This window comes from Agrilus planipennis, unplaced genomic scaffold (assembly GCF_000699045.2).
Source record: "Agrilus planipennis isolate EAB-ADULT unplaced genomic scaffold, Apla_2.0 scaffold33, whole genome shotgun sequence".
Lineage (NCBI taxonomy): Eukaryota > Metazoa > Arthropoda > Insecta > Coleoptera > Buprestidae > Agrilus > Agrilus planipennis.
Window position 1 is genome coordinate 1,696,580 of NW_020438896.1, and position 16,050 is coordinate 1,712,629.

A 16,050-nucleotide genomic window follows, 5' to 3' on the forward strand; every position below is an offset into this window, starting at 1 on the left:
AGAACTGTACAGTACTAGACGAAAATGTTTAGCAATTTCTTAAAACAAAAATGTATATAAATTAACAATAGAAAACAAAGCAAAAGTTTTATAGGTGTGTAGAACGTTAAGTTAATTCACTTGTTATTATTTTTGGCTAAATATACTTTTAAATAAAGCATGTTCTTAAATTTTAACGAGGCAGTTTAAAAAATTTTGCAAATGGTACTGTACACTTTTGTCTAGTTCTCGCTCGATGATCGGTGGAGAAATGGCTCCACTGACAAATATGATTGAATTTGGAATTATGTTACGGCTCATCCTAATAAAGGGAAGGGGCATATCTCCAACTTCTTGAAACGAGCAGTAGTAACTTGTGATCTGGATTTAAACGATATGAGTCTACAAATAGGAGCAAATCACCACTTTACTGTCTTTTCGCAGTTATTTAGTAATCTCGCTTGTAATCAACATCTTCACATACGGTGTGGCGATGAGAATTAATAAGTCTAGGTCTTTACAATAAGATTTTCCATCATCCGGTGTGCGCGGCATAGAATTATGTTAATTAACATTATTATAAATACGTTGTGAACCTTTTGTTTTATAATTTTTTCTGGACGTTTACTTTTATAATCATCTTACTGGTTTCTACGACTATGCTAGTTTCCATTTTATAATTTTTTGGGCTTAATCATTTATGAGTACCTATTAGTAAAGAAATCATAACCGTACAGAGAGTGTTGAAATAAAAACAGTGATGATGCCAAAATAATTTGTTTACCGTGAAAGATCAGATCAAAATAGGGTTGCAAATAATTTTATTGATGTAAAATCAACATCAATTATTTTATATCAAAATATTTACAACCCCATTTTGTTTCTGATATTTTAGACATTGTAATAAGAGAAAGAAAGAAATGGAATCCATAGATTCTTTAGGTTTGGGTTCATCTAATAACTGAAGTTTTTCGAATCGTTTTCTAAGAATTTTGTATTATAGGCATTTATTGGTACACACACAATATCTTGTAGTTTTCAATTTTATACAGCTGGCCTATATCAATCGGTATTGTTTTGCGGACTGTTTTGTTGTTATTCAAAGAATTTTGTAGTTCCATTTGGCAAATGCTAATATTAATTTGGAATTTGAAAATTCCATGGACCATGACATTGAACCCGGAAAATAATATCTATCCAATATTTTATATTTTTCATTACCAAGGAGTTTAGAATTTTTTGGGCTGTCTTCAGTTAAAGAATTAGAGGGCATACATGGAAAGTCTCTTTGTCCCCTTTTCAAGCTCCTAATACCTTCAATGGCCAATGTGAGCAACTTTCATTCATCATTTTATATAATGTTTGATCGGTGATACTAGCAAAACTTTTAACGGCAAAAATGTATTTTGCATTTTACAAACAGAAAATCCGTTTGGAAAAGTATTTTAAATAAAATACAAAATGCTACAAAAATCACATCTCTGATAACAACATAGGTAAAAATGAATTCTTTATATGTATAACCTATATACGACAAGTAAAGATTATATTGTAATGTTCGTGGGTTTAACAAAATTAACTTCTAAGACTGATAACGACAGAATTATTTATTTACACTAATTATTAAAGAACTTAAAATCACTATTAAATTATTACTAAACTTAGGTTATGAATTATTCTATTTATGTACACTACTGTTGATATATCACTATTCACTGCGCTATTTATTTCACTGCTGCCTATGTCCATTTATTTCGGGATTCACTTCTGCAACGGTCAATTTATTTCTACTCCTTTCGGCTATCGTCTCTTCCCTTAAATACTCTTTTGTTCACTTTCGGGAACCTTCTGGAAACATCCGGATAGTTTATTTTTTCTTTGAACTGTTTAACTGCTTTCACGCACACGTGTGCCCGATCGCACACAAACACACTACAATATGGTAATTCCATATTAAAGGTAGTTATAAAACTAACTGAGAAAATTTTTGTAGAATATAAGTCAGGTTTTCGGTTATATTTTTGCCTTTTCTATGGATATAAAATAACAACACTATTTCAAATAGTAACGTTTATAATGTATTTTGCACTGAAAAAACGATGTTTAGTCAGCATAATGATACATTACACATAACTAACGGCAGAATAAAAAAGGTGTTATTTTACCAGCAGACGCGGCTGTTTGTGGTCATGAGTTTAATGGAACAGTTTCTCAATCATTTTGCTTGATTGGCGACTGGCCTCCCCGGGTAGGAACGTCTTTGATGTAGGGATTCAGTAGGATGAGCAGGTCTCGCGAGTAAGTGGTCCAGCTCGAGTTTCGAGGATTAGTTAAATGTCAGAAATGAATGATTTGCTTTGTAGGTACTGAGGTTATAGACATACTTCCTAATGACATGAATTTTCGCGACAAAGAAAACTGTAACTGTCGTTCTTTTCTGAGAAATTTTATTATACAGAAAGCGGTAATAATTTGCCTTCCTTTTTTTACTTTTAGAAAGTGCGTTTCGGAAGTTTCTTTGTATATCTTAATTATTGCATTTCTCTTTCTAGGTGCTACTGAAAAGACTGCTATTGTGCCAAAATTTGAGCTGTTATTTTTTCGACTTTTTGTATTCCATCCATTCTACAATGAGTGCTTCCCAAGAACCAAGTTCCTCTACATCAGAAACACCATCGCCAAAAGTGTCAACGTCGGATGAACAACATACTCTTGCCTCACATTTATACGCGTCGGGTGACGATTCTAACGTGGGAACAACATTATTGTTAGACGAAAGTGTTACAGTGCCATCTAATGGTTCTGTTGTTACAACGCAGAAGGAAGCCGAATGTGTTGGCCCTTCGGGAGATAGTCATGTGCCTTTCGATGATACCGCGAGTGTTAAATCGGACTGTTCTAGCGTTGCTTCTTCAAAGAGATCTGCAATTCCAAAATATACAAAATTCGCCACAAAAAGTGCAACTTCAACATCTGGTACATCTGCCTCCTCTTCTAGGATATCGAGACCATGTGCAGGACATGAAAAGCCAACCTTGCCAGTAACTCCTCCTAAATGTAAGTGATTTTTGAATATTTTTATACATACTTGATGTTTTTGTTCGAAGTTATCAGTAACATATCGTTCTAAAAGAGTGGGCCAGTTGGTAAATTAATATTATTTTTTGGATGACACTTCAAATATTGCGTAAGCAGGCTTAGGGGGTAGTTGGTTTAAATTTTTTCTTTTGCTGGCAAAGGGGGCAGGCTGTTATATGAATATTCGTATTCATAATTGATAAAGTAATTTTGTTTTTATAAACAATATTCTACAATTATTCTGTTTTTCGTACTGAATATATATAACATAAATAGCAGTCATCGTAGCTATTTTCTGGATCATTGCAGATGCTATGCAGAATAATTCGAATTAGTCAGCTTTGTTTAAAGAATTCCGAGGACTGATTGGCTAATCTAAACTTCCAGCTATACTCTTCCGTCTTTTGTTTCGGGGTTTTTTAACTTTATGATAAAGTGTTATAAATAAGGTTAAAAAAAGTATTATGCTGTTGAAGAAACTTGAAGGACTCGAGGGAAGCTATATTCATTTTTTCCTAAATTCATCGATAGACCCTTAAATATCCAGTGGAAAAATTGATTTTTTTCAATGTGCGGCGCAAGATATTGCAAGTTTTTTACACAAAATATGTCGTTTTTGCGATGTGCATATTTTTTGTTCCGTCACAATTAAATTAAACGTAAAATCATTATAATTAAAATACTTTTATTTTTGAACTTTTTTCAGATGTTGATACAGTTTTGATAATAGCATAACCAATTTCATCCTTTATAGGCACAAAAGTGTGTAATGACTGTGTACCTTTAACCGTTTTTGATGGAGAATATCGTACATTTAACATATTTTTTTTGTTTAAATAATCATCATTCGTTATAAAAGTGAAATCAACGCCGTTAAAATTCTTGATTGCCCAGGAATGAAAATCTTGTGGAGTCAGTATATGTTCTTTATTTTCCATTTGTAATGAAGCTCTAGCAGCATGTCGTTTTACTGAACCTGCAAGCCCGTCACATGGTCCTTTGCCATGGGCAGTTGCAAAAAAATGCCACTCAGCGTTGATTTCAAAGTCAGCATAATGATAACATAAATTAGTAAATGCTTTCTTGTTCTTAAATTGCTGTGGTGCTCCGTCGGAAAAGTAAAACAGCAAATTTGTCTTTAGTACAGTAACCGGTTGTTCTTGAAATAAATAAATCAAAACCGTGTCATGTTTAAGGCAAAAACTATGCACATCGCAAAAACGACATATTTTGTGTAAAAAACTCAGCTTTCAGAAAAAAAAAGTCAAATTTGCAGTATCTTGCGCCGCACATTGAAAAAAATCAATTTTTCCACTTTAATTGGATATTTAAGGGTCTATCGATGAATTTAGGAAAAAATGAATATTTTCATTCAAAAGCTGAGAAATTTTCCCACAAAATACAGTGTTAGATTAATTTTTATAAAAAAGTTTTCAAAAAATCAAAACTCCGAAACCGCTGCATATTAAGGGCTCAAACTTTCAGGGAATTTTTTTCTTATGACAGAGAACATCACAAATTTTGAACATAATCCGGGAGGGTCGCCCCGTAAAAATGATTTTATTTGGTGGAATGACCCATATATAAATAGTGTTGTGAAAAACACATAGATATATAATTATTATAACTATAATATCTCTATGGAAAAACATTTCGATTATGTAGGTTAAGAAGAAACTGCGAACTTGAGTAGGATTGCCATTGTAGGTCCATTTTTTGTTTCTATTAAATAAATGATTTTTATAACAGTAAATAAATTCATTCATTTGATTTGCTTCAATTTTGTATAAATTTTCAGCCAATTTATACCTACTTAGTGGACAAAAATGGTAAAATCAATTTTTGAGTTTAAAAATAATTTAGGCTCAAAATTTCCTTTTAGGTCATTCATGATTATCTGCATCAGTTAATAGTTTAGGAATAACGTCATTCTTCCTTATGTCTCCTCGGTTATTCATAACTGTATATATTTGTTTATATAGTAATGTAATTTCCGGTTATATTTCTGCTCCAGAAACTATGCAGAATGTCGAGACCTATTTAAATGGATCTCTTCTTGTTCTGCCCTAAAAATACACGATGTCAGCTTCATTATGGTAGGCCTAAAGCTGAAATTAAGTGCATTCTTGTCACGAACCTAAATTAAAGTATTTATGGAATACCTACTGGCCCAGTTCTAATTTTTGATTAATTTATGCTCGGCTAAAAGACAGTGTGTGTTTTGTTAAGCGTGTTTTAATGATATATCCATCGCCTAAAAAATGCCATCATTTCGACGTTAATTGAAGCGGTCGGCACACGATATATGTATATGATATCAGAGAGTCTAGAAAAAAAAAAATAGTACCTGTTACGTATGCCTATTCAGACTATTTTTGAATCCAACTTTTATTACAGTTCTATTGGACATATTGATGTCTTTGTCACAGATTTTATCTAAATAAGTTAAAGGTAAGCTAAAAATTGGTTGAGTACAGAAATAATATAAGAACAAAGGCTTTCACGACCGGAATCCATAGTACAATGATGATTCAGGCTATAGTGCCGTGGTCTAAGTGAAGTGTTGTGTCCAGACGTTTCGTCTGCTACTGTGGCTGACATTCTCAGTGGTAGTGCTGCGTTGACAAGAAAGTCTCGACAGCGACGTTCACGTTGTCAACGCAGCACTACCACTGAGGATGTCAGCCGCAGTAGCTGACGAAACGTCTGGACACAACAGTTTACTTAGATCACGGCCCTATAGCCCGAATCTTCATTCTAATACAGAAATAGTTGTAGTTACTTTTAATTTGACAAAAAACTCAATGTCTTAAAAACCGAGGTTGATTTAAAAGTATGTTATGCTTTTCTATTAAAAATTTTGAAATCAATTCGGATCCCATAAGAAAATAAATAGTGAATTGATTTCCATTTGTAGGTTAATTCGTGGGTGTATTTAGAAATCTAAAAAAGTGATTGCGTCCATGTTACTACTTTGTGGTAAAACTGATTTATTTAAACATTCTTTATTAATCATGTACTTATTTCAATTAATTATTGCAATCGGCAACAGATTTTTATCTGTTATTTCTTGTCATGTATTAAAGTATTGCTTTTCTTTTGGAAAATATTACACTTGTAGAATACCAAAAATAATATGCCTCATTTTCCTTTTTAGTACGAAATTATGATTTGGAGAAGTTAGTTCGGTTTATTAGTGTATCTAGAATGTTGGTTTTTTAAATCACAAGCAGGTACTATTTTCACACTTTAACGTGGCACATAAGTATAGTACAAAGAACTATTCTTTTCGACGAACTATACGAACTAATAGACCGTTAGATAATCGCAAATTCCAGTGCCTCATTCTGTTTTTTCTGTCTTCAAGAGGGTTAATAAGTACATGTACAGGGAATTCGGAAGGAAATGTTGCCAATAAAAACTGTGAAAAATAATTTTAGATGGAACACCCCCTGTATATTATTACATTTTTGAATGCAGCATCGATTTTGATGTCTAGTTTGTTAAGCATAATTTTGCATTGAAAAAACATGTTTTGATCCATTTTGTCAATCTGCTGTGTTTACCAAATGAAATTTAAAAAAAAAAAATTTAACGGAAAATGATGGCCAGAAGAGTTTCGCGGACACCGGGGTTTGGAATGAAAGCTTGATTGTACAAAAAAATATATGAATTGTCCTAATTTTCTTTTCTTTTCTGTGGATTGACAATATAAGAGTTAATATTACGAGTATTTCGCAAAAACGAAAGGCAGAAGGTCTTCGACTGACCTAGACAAGATATGCACGAGAAGATTTTGCAAAAAATTAATATGTTATGGTTTCATTATTTATGTCTTTATAATTATAAGTATTTACATCAAAAGGCAGAAGTACTGGGCAAGCCTTTCGCATTGAAAATGATTAAAAATAATAAAGGCAGAAATTTACCAAGATCCCGGAAAAGGCAGATAAAAAGAAAAAATCATTTTGAGTTTTTACAACAAACAAAAAGTGTTAAGCGTGGTTCTGGTATCGAAAGCGATCGGTTGAGTTGAAAAATTAGCGTACTTCGTTTGGAAAACAAAATGACAACAAAACCAAGGTAGTTTTTTTCAATTCAACCAATTGTTTTCAATATGAGAACCACGCTTAACACTTTTGGCTTTTGTTGTAATATTAAAATTATTTTTCCTACGTATCTCCTAAAAGGCACAATAAAAAGAAAATGGTAGCAATTTATGTAAACTTTCCGAGATCTTCGTAATTTCTGTTTTTATCATTTTTAAACATTCTTGATGCGAAAACCCTGCCCAATACTTAAGTACATAAAATGAATTTTTAAATGTGTCTGCCAAACAGCATAAAAATAGAAAACGGTGGAAATTCACATAAGTTTTTCTGTACATTTACGAGTTTCTTTTAAAGTGATAGGCCATACTCTACCCTTTTTTATATAACAGTTACAATATTGTATTGTTAATGAAACAAATTTAATTGACGACAAAATCATTAAAATTGACAAGATGGGTCAGAACATGTTTTTTCAATGCGAACATAAAATTGATTTTTATTATTTTGGTGACACATTCCACCGTTAATTGTAGCATTATCATACACTAAATATACATGTTTATCAACCCTCTTGTAAGCAGATAAAACAAAATGAGGCACTAAAACTTACGACTATCTGACGGTCTGTTCGTACAATGAAAGAGAACTAGCTCGCAACGAATTGGTAATGAATGAAAAGATAATAAAATTAAACAATTGATCTCGTTCGTATTATTCGTTCGTTTTCGGCTTAGATTAGAATTAGTTTACGGTGATTGTTGACTGAACTGAAAAAGAACGTGATTAGAACATGATTAGGTATTTGGAGGTTAGTACTATGTAACACAGAGAGTTCTCTCTCTTCTTTTAAACGAGTAATTGTAGGTAACAGTTCTTTAGAACTAGTTCATTAAAAAGAACTGTTAGGTCCATCACTAATTGCAAGAGAGGCAGTCGATAGTTATTGAGATAGGAATAGTTACTACAGCTCATATCAGACTCCAGGAATAGCGGCTTTTTAATAGACAATGGGTGGTATGTATAAAATGCAGCAAATGCTAATACATCGAGAAAAAGAAACTTCCAACCCGATACACACTAGCCAATACTTTTGCACTAACGCGGTTTTTAATTTTTTTGTACTATTTCTTGATAGAAATGATAAGGGGTGATAGACTGATAGAATTTTGCGATAAACATAACCGTTAGGAATACTTTATCCAACCATCACGTTAGGAGGTTCTATACGTGGAAGATGCCAGGTGATTTAGGGTGGTATCAGTTAGATTACATACTTGTCAGGCAAAGATTTAAAAATCAAACAAAGAATTGTTGGAGTTATCCAGAAGTAGATATACATAGCATTCATAACGTAGTAGTATGAAGACCAATCTTAAATTGAAAATTCTGAAAAAGAGGGAAGGTAGTAGACGTCTTGACTTAGAAAAGCTTAAATGTATCCGGTAGGTTGCACAACATATGATCTGGATTATGGAATGAGTACCTAGTCGTTTCGGGAGTGTAGCAGGTGCACGATACCCAAACGGCATTAACTCAGGGTCGGCAAAATTATACAAACGATGAAAAATGCCGCTACGCAAAAAGCCTTGTATGCATTTTCTCGAATTATTTTTTTACAGCTTAGAAATACAATGAGGTAGATTTAAGCTTACATTGGTATTGTATCTATTGCACACTGTATCTATAGCAGTCGCAGAAAGTAAAAGCACAATAGCGTTGCGCTTTCATTTCTTACACCGGCTGTAGACAAGTACAGACATTTTGAATACGAAGTAATTATTTTTACATTTATCGATACCTATATATGGGTGCTTCCATGAAAATACGGCAACTCTATGATGTAATTAGTCTTTACTATTTTTTACATACTGTGAAATTTTAAATTAGTGTGATTTATGACTGATCAATAGAATAATAAAATTCAAAAGCGCCAGTCACTTTGTTTAGTATTTTAAGAGAAATTCAGGTTTTTGTAAATTTAAACACATATAGCTACGGACTGATGAAAATTATACTGATATACTGTAATATAAGATTTTTTAAGGGAATTAATGTAATAAAATAAGACTCCTACACAGATATAGCTTCACTTTTATTAGGAACGTATTTTAGACAGTATCATTATTAATTAACTTAAAAAATGTTAATCAAGTATAGCTTTAGCTAAAATTCTTTAAGATATGGTAAAAAATAAAACAAACGAGGCCCTTTGCTAGTAGTCAATCTCAATCGATCAATCAAGCGAGGGACCGACGGGTTAGGGTCTGACGATTCAGAAGAAAACCTACGAACATTCTGTTAGGTTATATATACCACAATACCTAACGTCATTTCATGAATAGGGCGTACAAAACAATGCTAAATCGTTGACAATTAAAAACAATTGCCTACTATTTAATATAAATATTGCTTATCGAGGGACTGACAAAGTCACTGGAACAAGGCGTGCTAGCTATCTTACGCCGCGGTTGCACTGAATTACAAAATGGCCGACACAAGGCGAGCGACATTTGCAGATAACTTCATGTCTATACTTTAAAATGAACTGATTCTCATTCCCTCATTCACAATAAAAACCGCATAATTTCAAAATTCCTAAGCAGCTAGGGCCTGACGATTAAAGTCGCGGACACAAATTTAACTTACATAAATGTAATGTTTTTCGAAATATTGTTATTTTATTGATGTTATTAGGTAAATAGTCATATTTTTAAATGTCTTGAATAAAATAAAAGTGTATAAAAGGAATGCTTTTTCAGATATTGGTGGACAAATAACAAAATTTTGGTAGGCGGACACGGCTAGGGCCTGATATTTGTGGTAGATAAAAAAGTTTTCCTAAGTATAATTTTAAATTATTTCAAACATTTTGAGGGCAATAAATAAAATACATATTAAACTGTTACCTATTAACTAAAAAGTAAAATTTATTTAATCTAATGCAGTGAAAAATACCTTTGGACATAGAGTTGCCCTATTTCCATGGAAGAACCATATGTATAAGTAATTGTTTAATACATGCACGCGTACACACACACGTGTAATATCTATATAAATAAAAATGAATCGCTAAATGTGTTGCTAAAACTCGGGAATGACTGGACCAATTTCGATATTTTTTTTTGAAACGTTGCAACCTCTTTTCATTTGATTAATAATATCACACAGCATATATACCAAGTTTCATGTAAATTCAACCATAAATAAAGTATTTCGGAAGTTGATGTTTTTAAAATGTGAGGAACCATTAAGATCATGTTTCAAGTACTTCCCCACCAATTTTCAGCCAAATCGATTCAGCCGTTCTTGAGTTATAAATAGTGTAACTAACACGACTTTCTTTTTTATATATATATAGATATGTTCGATTTGAATGACAATTGTCATTTTATTTAATGTTCCTCTAATTTGTAACAAAAATACATACTCAGTACACCCAAGAACAACCAACCTAATCAATCTTATTAGAACAAGACTGGCCACTAATTTTAAAAATTATTGGTTGTCCCTCTCTACTATTACGGTATTTACACGAATGCCATGTTATTATCATCATCAATCATCATAGATTGATAAAATATAAATGCATATTAAGAACCACATTAATTGTTATAATTGTTGTAGATATTCGACGTTATAATATAGTGAGAACTACTTATTTACGACACCATTGAATTTATACCTTTATAATTATCGTTTAACCTGCTCGATCAGTTAGAAGGGTCTAGGCTCTAGGATCACTCATAGGTCAATTAGTGGAGTAAACGTAGTTAAAAAAGAGGCATTGTTTAGGAATAATTTGTGACTACATAAAAATTCATAAAACCTTCTAAGAAGGTTAAAGTTCAAAGTCTACCTACCGGTTGATATTGTACGCTAAATCTCTAAAAAATTGCAAAATTAGTTGTTAAATAATATATTTCGAGAATAAATTAAGGACAAATGAAAGTCAAGTACTTAAGGTTATTGGATTATTAATTTGATGTCAGGTTTGCATAATTCAAAATGGCGGATACAGAAAGGTTAAGGCCGACCAAAACGAAGAAAAAGTGAAAGAAATATATAATAAATCGAATTTGGTAGTTGCTATCATATATATTGTCGTATTCTTCTGGAAATATTCAATGATTTATGATTATTTTAAAAATATTGATTTATATTAAATTTGGTGGTGGTAATTTTTGTTTATTTTTTTGGCTAAATGCTGATTTTAGTTACTTTCTTTAAATATGCTATCCAAATATAATTTTTTTATTTTCAATAAATTATTGGTTTTCCAAAAAATATTTACAAACATATTATACGTCGAGGAAATGATACTCTTTCATTTCCAATTGGTTTCGTATCATTTGCTTTTTGTAATTAAAAGTTATAGCCATTTACGTGTAGCGCGTAAGCCTATTTCAACGCCGGAAGCGATCGGTGCAGCGTCATTTGGGACCTTAGTTAATAAATTTCTGTTTCCTCTAATTTAATATCCAAAATACATATCGTATATGTTTCTTTTGTAAAATTTTCCGTACTTTCGAGTGGCACCATCGGTTTTTTCGTACATATAACGTTTAAAAAGTTATTCGCAAAAAACGTATCTTTGCTCTTAAATTGTTAAATAAAAATAGGACGCGGACTCTTTTTTCTGTAGGCTTTTCACTACGTTATTCTACCATACATGAAGAATGTCATTCACCAAAGTCTACCTAGTTACAAATTTTTCCGAAGTGAAAACCTTCGTTTACTTCACTAAATAGTGTTAAAGACGCGCTTGTAGAAAATGTGTAGCGATATTAGTTTTGTGCCACGTTAAAGTCGAGAAAATAGTGGTTTTTAGTCCCTTTTTCGGCAAATTATCTTAAGGATTTTTTTCGTTGTTTGTAAAATATATGTGTATAATATAGATGTATATAATATATACGAGGGTGGATTGATAAGTTTCCGGCCTGACCAAGAAAAACAAGGTTTTTAAAAATTTTTTTTTTTTATTTCTCAACATAATCTCCTCCAAGGCTGATACATTTCTCATAGCGGTGTTCCAGTCTATTAATGCCATCTCTATAGACTGATTCGTCAAGCTCCTCAAAATAACCATTTACAGCTTCGATTACTTCTTCATTGTCCGCAAATCTCTTACCGCCAAGCCATTTTTTGAGATTAGGGAACAGAAAATAGTCACTCGGGGCTAGGTCTGGAGAGTAAGGAGGGTGCGGCATCAATTCAAACTTTAGATCGTTGATTTTAGCCGTCGCAACGATTGACGTGTGCGCTGGTGCGTTATCGTGATGAAACAAGATTTTTTTCTTCGCCAGATGAGGTCGTTTAATTTTCACCTCGTGGCTCAAACGTTGCAATAAGTCTGCGTAGTATTGACCAGTGATAGTATTACCCTTTGCAAGGTAATCAATGTATATAATACCTCTTGCATCCCAAAAAACAGTAGCCATAACCTTGTTCGCCGAAAAAATTGTTTTTGCCTTCTTTGGAGTTGGTTCCCCTGGTCCAATCCACTGTTTAGACTGTTCTTTGGTTTCAGGAGTGTAGTGGTGGACCCACGTTTCGTCAACGGTTACGAATCGACGCAAAAATTCGCTTGGATTACGCTTATACAATGACAAATTTGCGGTAGAAATGTTTTTTCGAATCAATTTTTGGTCGACTGTTAGCAAACGCGGCACCCATCTTGCACAGAGCTTTTCCATATGCAAATGTTGGTGCAAAATATGTTGCACACGTTCATATGACATCTTACAGGTCTCAGCTATCTCACGCACTTTCAATCTGCGGTCTCCCAGCACTATTTGATGAATTTTTTCGATCATATCTGGAGTTGTGACCTCAACGGGGCGTCCTGAGCGAGGCCCATCAGAGGTGCTCACACGACCCTTTTTAAACTCGGAAACCCACTGCTTAACGGTTGAATATGACGGGGAGGATGTCCCCAGTGTTGAGTCCATCTCTTTTTTAATTTCCTTCGGCGTTAACCCCTTCAAATAAAAGTATTTGATGACAGCACGATTTTCCTGCTTTTCCATTTTTACGAAAACCACAGAGGCGTCTTGTTCAGCGTGCTGTCAAACCTACACTAGCAAGGAGATCGGGCTGAAACTATAGCTACAAGCTATCCAAGGATGGTACTATAGAATGTCACCTCAAGGTAGGCCTAGTGGCGTCATCTCTTGGTTAGGCCGGAAACTTATCAATCCACCCTCGTATGTACTTATATAAATTGCTGGAGAAAAGAGACACATTGCAGGTATCTGTCTCCTTTGGACGGTATGGAAAGTGCAACTGGTCATAAAATGCATATTTGCCTTGTGTTTCTTGCAACATTCTAAACATTATCTGACTATGAGCCAATGGAGAATAACTTTAATAGATATAGTTTCCTAAACGGCTCAACATGGAATTATAATAGTTTGTTTATTTATTATATATTGTAAAAATGAGGGAGGCACAATACTTTTTAATCAACCACTTTTTTAAAACTAATTTTAAAGGTTTATTGATTCAGCACAAATTCTTTAAAAATTCAATTGTTTGTACTTTAAAATTGATATTAAATTAATAATACTGAATAGAATTTAGCTGGTTCTGAAAGGCTTATATCTGGTAAGGTATAAATGACTTTTCTCTGGTAATATATGCCGTTATTACTGTGTAACTACTGCTTCATGTATTCTTACATATATATATGTCTACGTAAATATGTGTGTGGTGTATTTGTGATTTCGAACCAATGTTCCGATGTTGAGTTACTACAGAATACACGTTTAATTTTGATGTGGAACATCAAAATGTGAAGAAAAGTATATGTAATTAATATGTTTTAAGTAAATTTACATACAAGCAGGTAAGTGGTGCTGTTAGGTATAATAATAGAATTACTTAAGTAGTCAACAAATAGTTTATTAATATTTTCATTCAGTTTCAGGGCATTGGTATGAAATAAATAAATATTCAAAGAAAAGAACATTTTTATATTTAGATATGCAATTAATAATCTAATTTAACCTGTTTTTCAATTGTTTCTACAACAGTGCGCAAATGATTCGTCTGCAACTAGTAAAACCATAAATTCATTATTGTCATTTTAACTGTCACGATTTTTATTGTTATTTCACACATAGCACTTCATCAGAAGAAAAACTGGCGAAACGTCTGTATTACAGTTTTCATAGTAAAAAACAAGAGATGATCCCCTAGATAAAAATTTTCTCTCCAGTCTCTCAGTCTTTCGGAGTCTTTCAGCGTTTCTGAGAGTGTCTCTCACAGTCTTTCACAGTCTCTCAGTTATTGCCTAGGTGTTTTTATGGATCTCTCACAGTCTCTGTATGAGAGACGCGAACGATAAAATTGTTGAATGAATAAAACTGAAAAATTGAGAGACTCGAGTCTCTCGTAGAAAGACCGGAATCTCTGAAATATGTTGAACTTAGAAAATTTTAACCATCTTTATCGAGACACCACTTATTGAGAGATTCGAGTCTCTCGTTCAGACATTCGAGCCTCTTCAAAGATTCGAGTCTCTCGTTCAGAGACTGGATACAAAATGAGGATCTCTCTATGAGCGACTCGAGTCTCTCGTGCAGAGACGCTAAACAGTTTCTTTGACAGTCTCTCTCAGCGATACCAGAGAGACTCGATGAGGGCCAGAGACTCGAGTATCGCTTTCAGAGACTCTGAGAGACTGAACATTTTTATCTTCGGTCTTGACAGTGTCTAAAATAAGAATATTTCTAGTTTGTAGCCGTATTTGTGCTTAATATGTATCGCTTTTCTCATAGTTAAGTAAAGCATAATCACAGTTGGTCTTAATTTGTTTTTTACTTGTGCTTGTTCATGTAGTACTGGCGATTTTGATAGCTTTTCTAGAGAAGTTTCGTTTTCGATTAGACGCAGGTGTGCGTTTTATTGGTAATAAAACTGCCCGAACAATAGGTAAGTGCCAAGCATTAAAAAATCGTTTTTCAAAATATTTATTTATTTAGCTTTATACGTTAGGACCGTGTCTAGTTTTATGGGCCGTGACAAACTTGCTTCTTTTGTTCGTTTGCGAGAATAATTGCGGTCGTGTCGACCGTGTAAATCAAAAAAATTATCAACAGCTTGCATCGCCCACAGCCGCCATATTGGCGTTTCATTAATGATTTGATTTGATTGAACGCGTGATTATCTGCCCGGTCCGGAACCGTATGCGATTGCATTAATTTCTTGTTCTTATTGGGCGCGTAACGAATTCGCCAATTCGCAATAAATGGACGCCTACCCTCTAATACCGTGGATATTTACACAGACTTTGATGGAAAATCGTTTGAAACAAAACAATTTTTTAAAGATTTTAAAAATTATATAGTTGGATACCATTTTATGCACAAAGGGATTACAAGAAAACAAATGTATACTCATTAGGTAGTTCGATTTATTTAAATAGATGCTATTTTATTGAAACTAACTATAAGTGAAATATAAAAATTGCAATAAAGCCGTGGGCAATTCGCTAGTTGTTAATGATGAACGAACAAACATTATAGGTATGTGTTATTCTTTAGCGTTATAGGGTTATTGTAAAAGGGAAGGTATATTTATTTATTGTAGACGAAGGTTTGTGGTACCTAAGTATTACCGGCCTAATAGCACTAAGTAAATAAATAAGTTAAATTCTTAATTCTTAATAAACCTTAGTAAAGCTATTTACTGACTTGTAATATTCGTCACTAAATAATTCAGTAACGAATTATAGGTACAATTTTTTCGCAACTTGTTATTATACTTCGTTTACTTTCTGTAGCGATGTGACCTTCAGTTTGACCGGCGCAAAGTAGAAAAGCACAGCACTAGGCCAGAAAAGGAAGGAGACAACTCTCGGCCAAACTCTTAACCGGTGAGGAGCGTATAATCCGTACAGTACTGCACGGAAAAATTGACCATTTTATCCACTACAATTGCA

General features: G+C 33.2%; 1 protein-coding gene across 8 annotated transcripts in view; it reads left to right on the forward strand.

The window, feature by feature from the left end:
* Positions 1-16,050, forward strand: part of LOC108744493 (CAP-Gly domain-containing linker protein 1) — a 206,047-nt gene that overhangs the window by 37,662 nt on the left and 152,335 nt on the right. For all 8 annotated transcript variants that reach the window (XM_025973174.1, XM_025973169.1, XM_025973181.1 and 5 more), the window contains exon 2: positions 2,532-3,036. In XM_025973174.1, coding sequence (XP_025828959.1) covers positions 2,610-3,036 — 427 coding nt within the window. In that variant the 5' untranslated portion in view covers positions 2,532-2,609. The remainder of the gene's footprint in view (positions 1-2,531; positions 3,037-16,050) is intronic.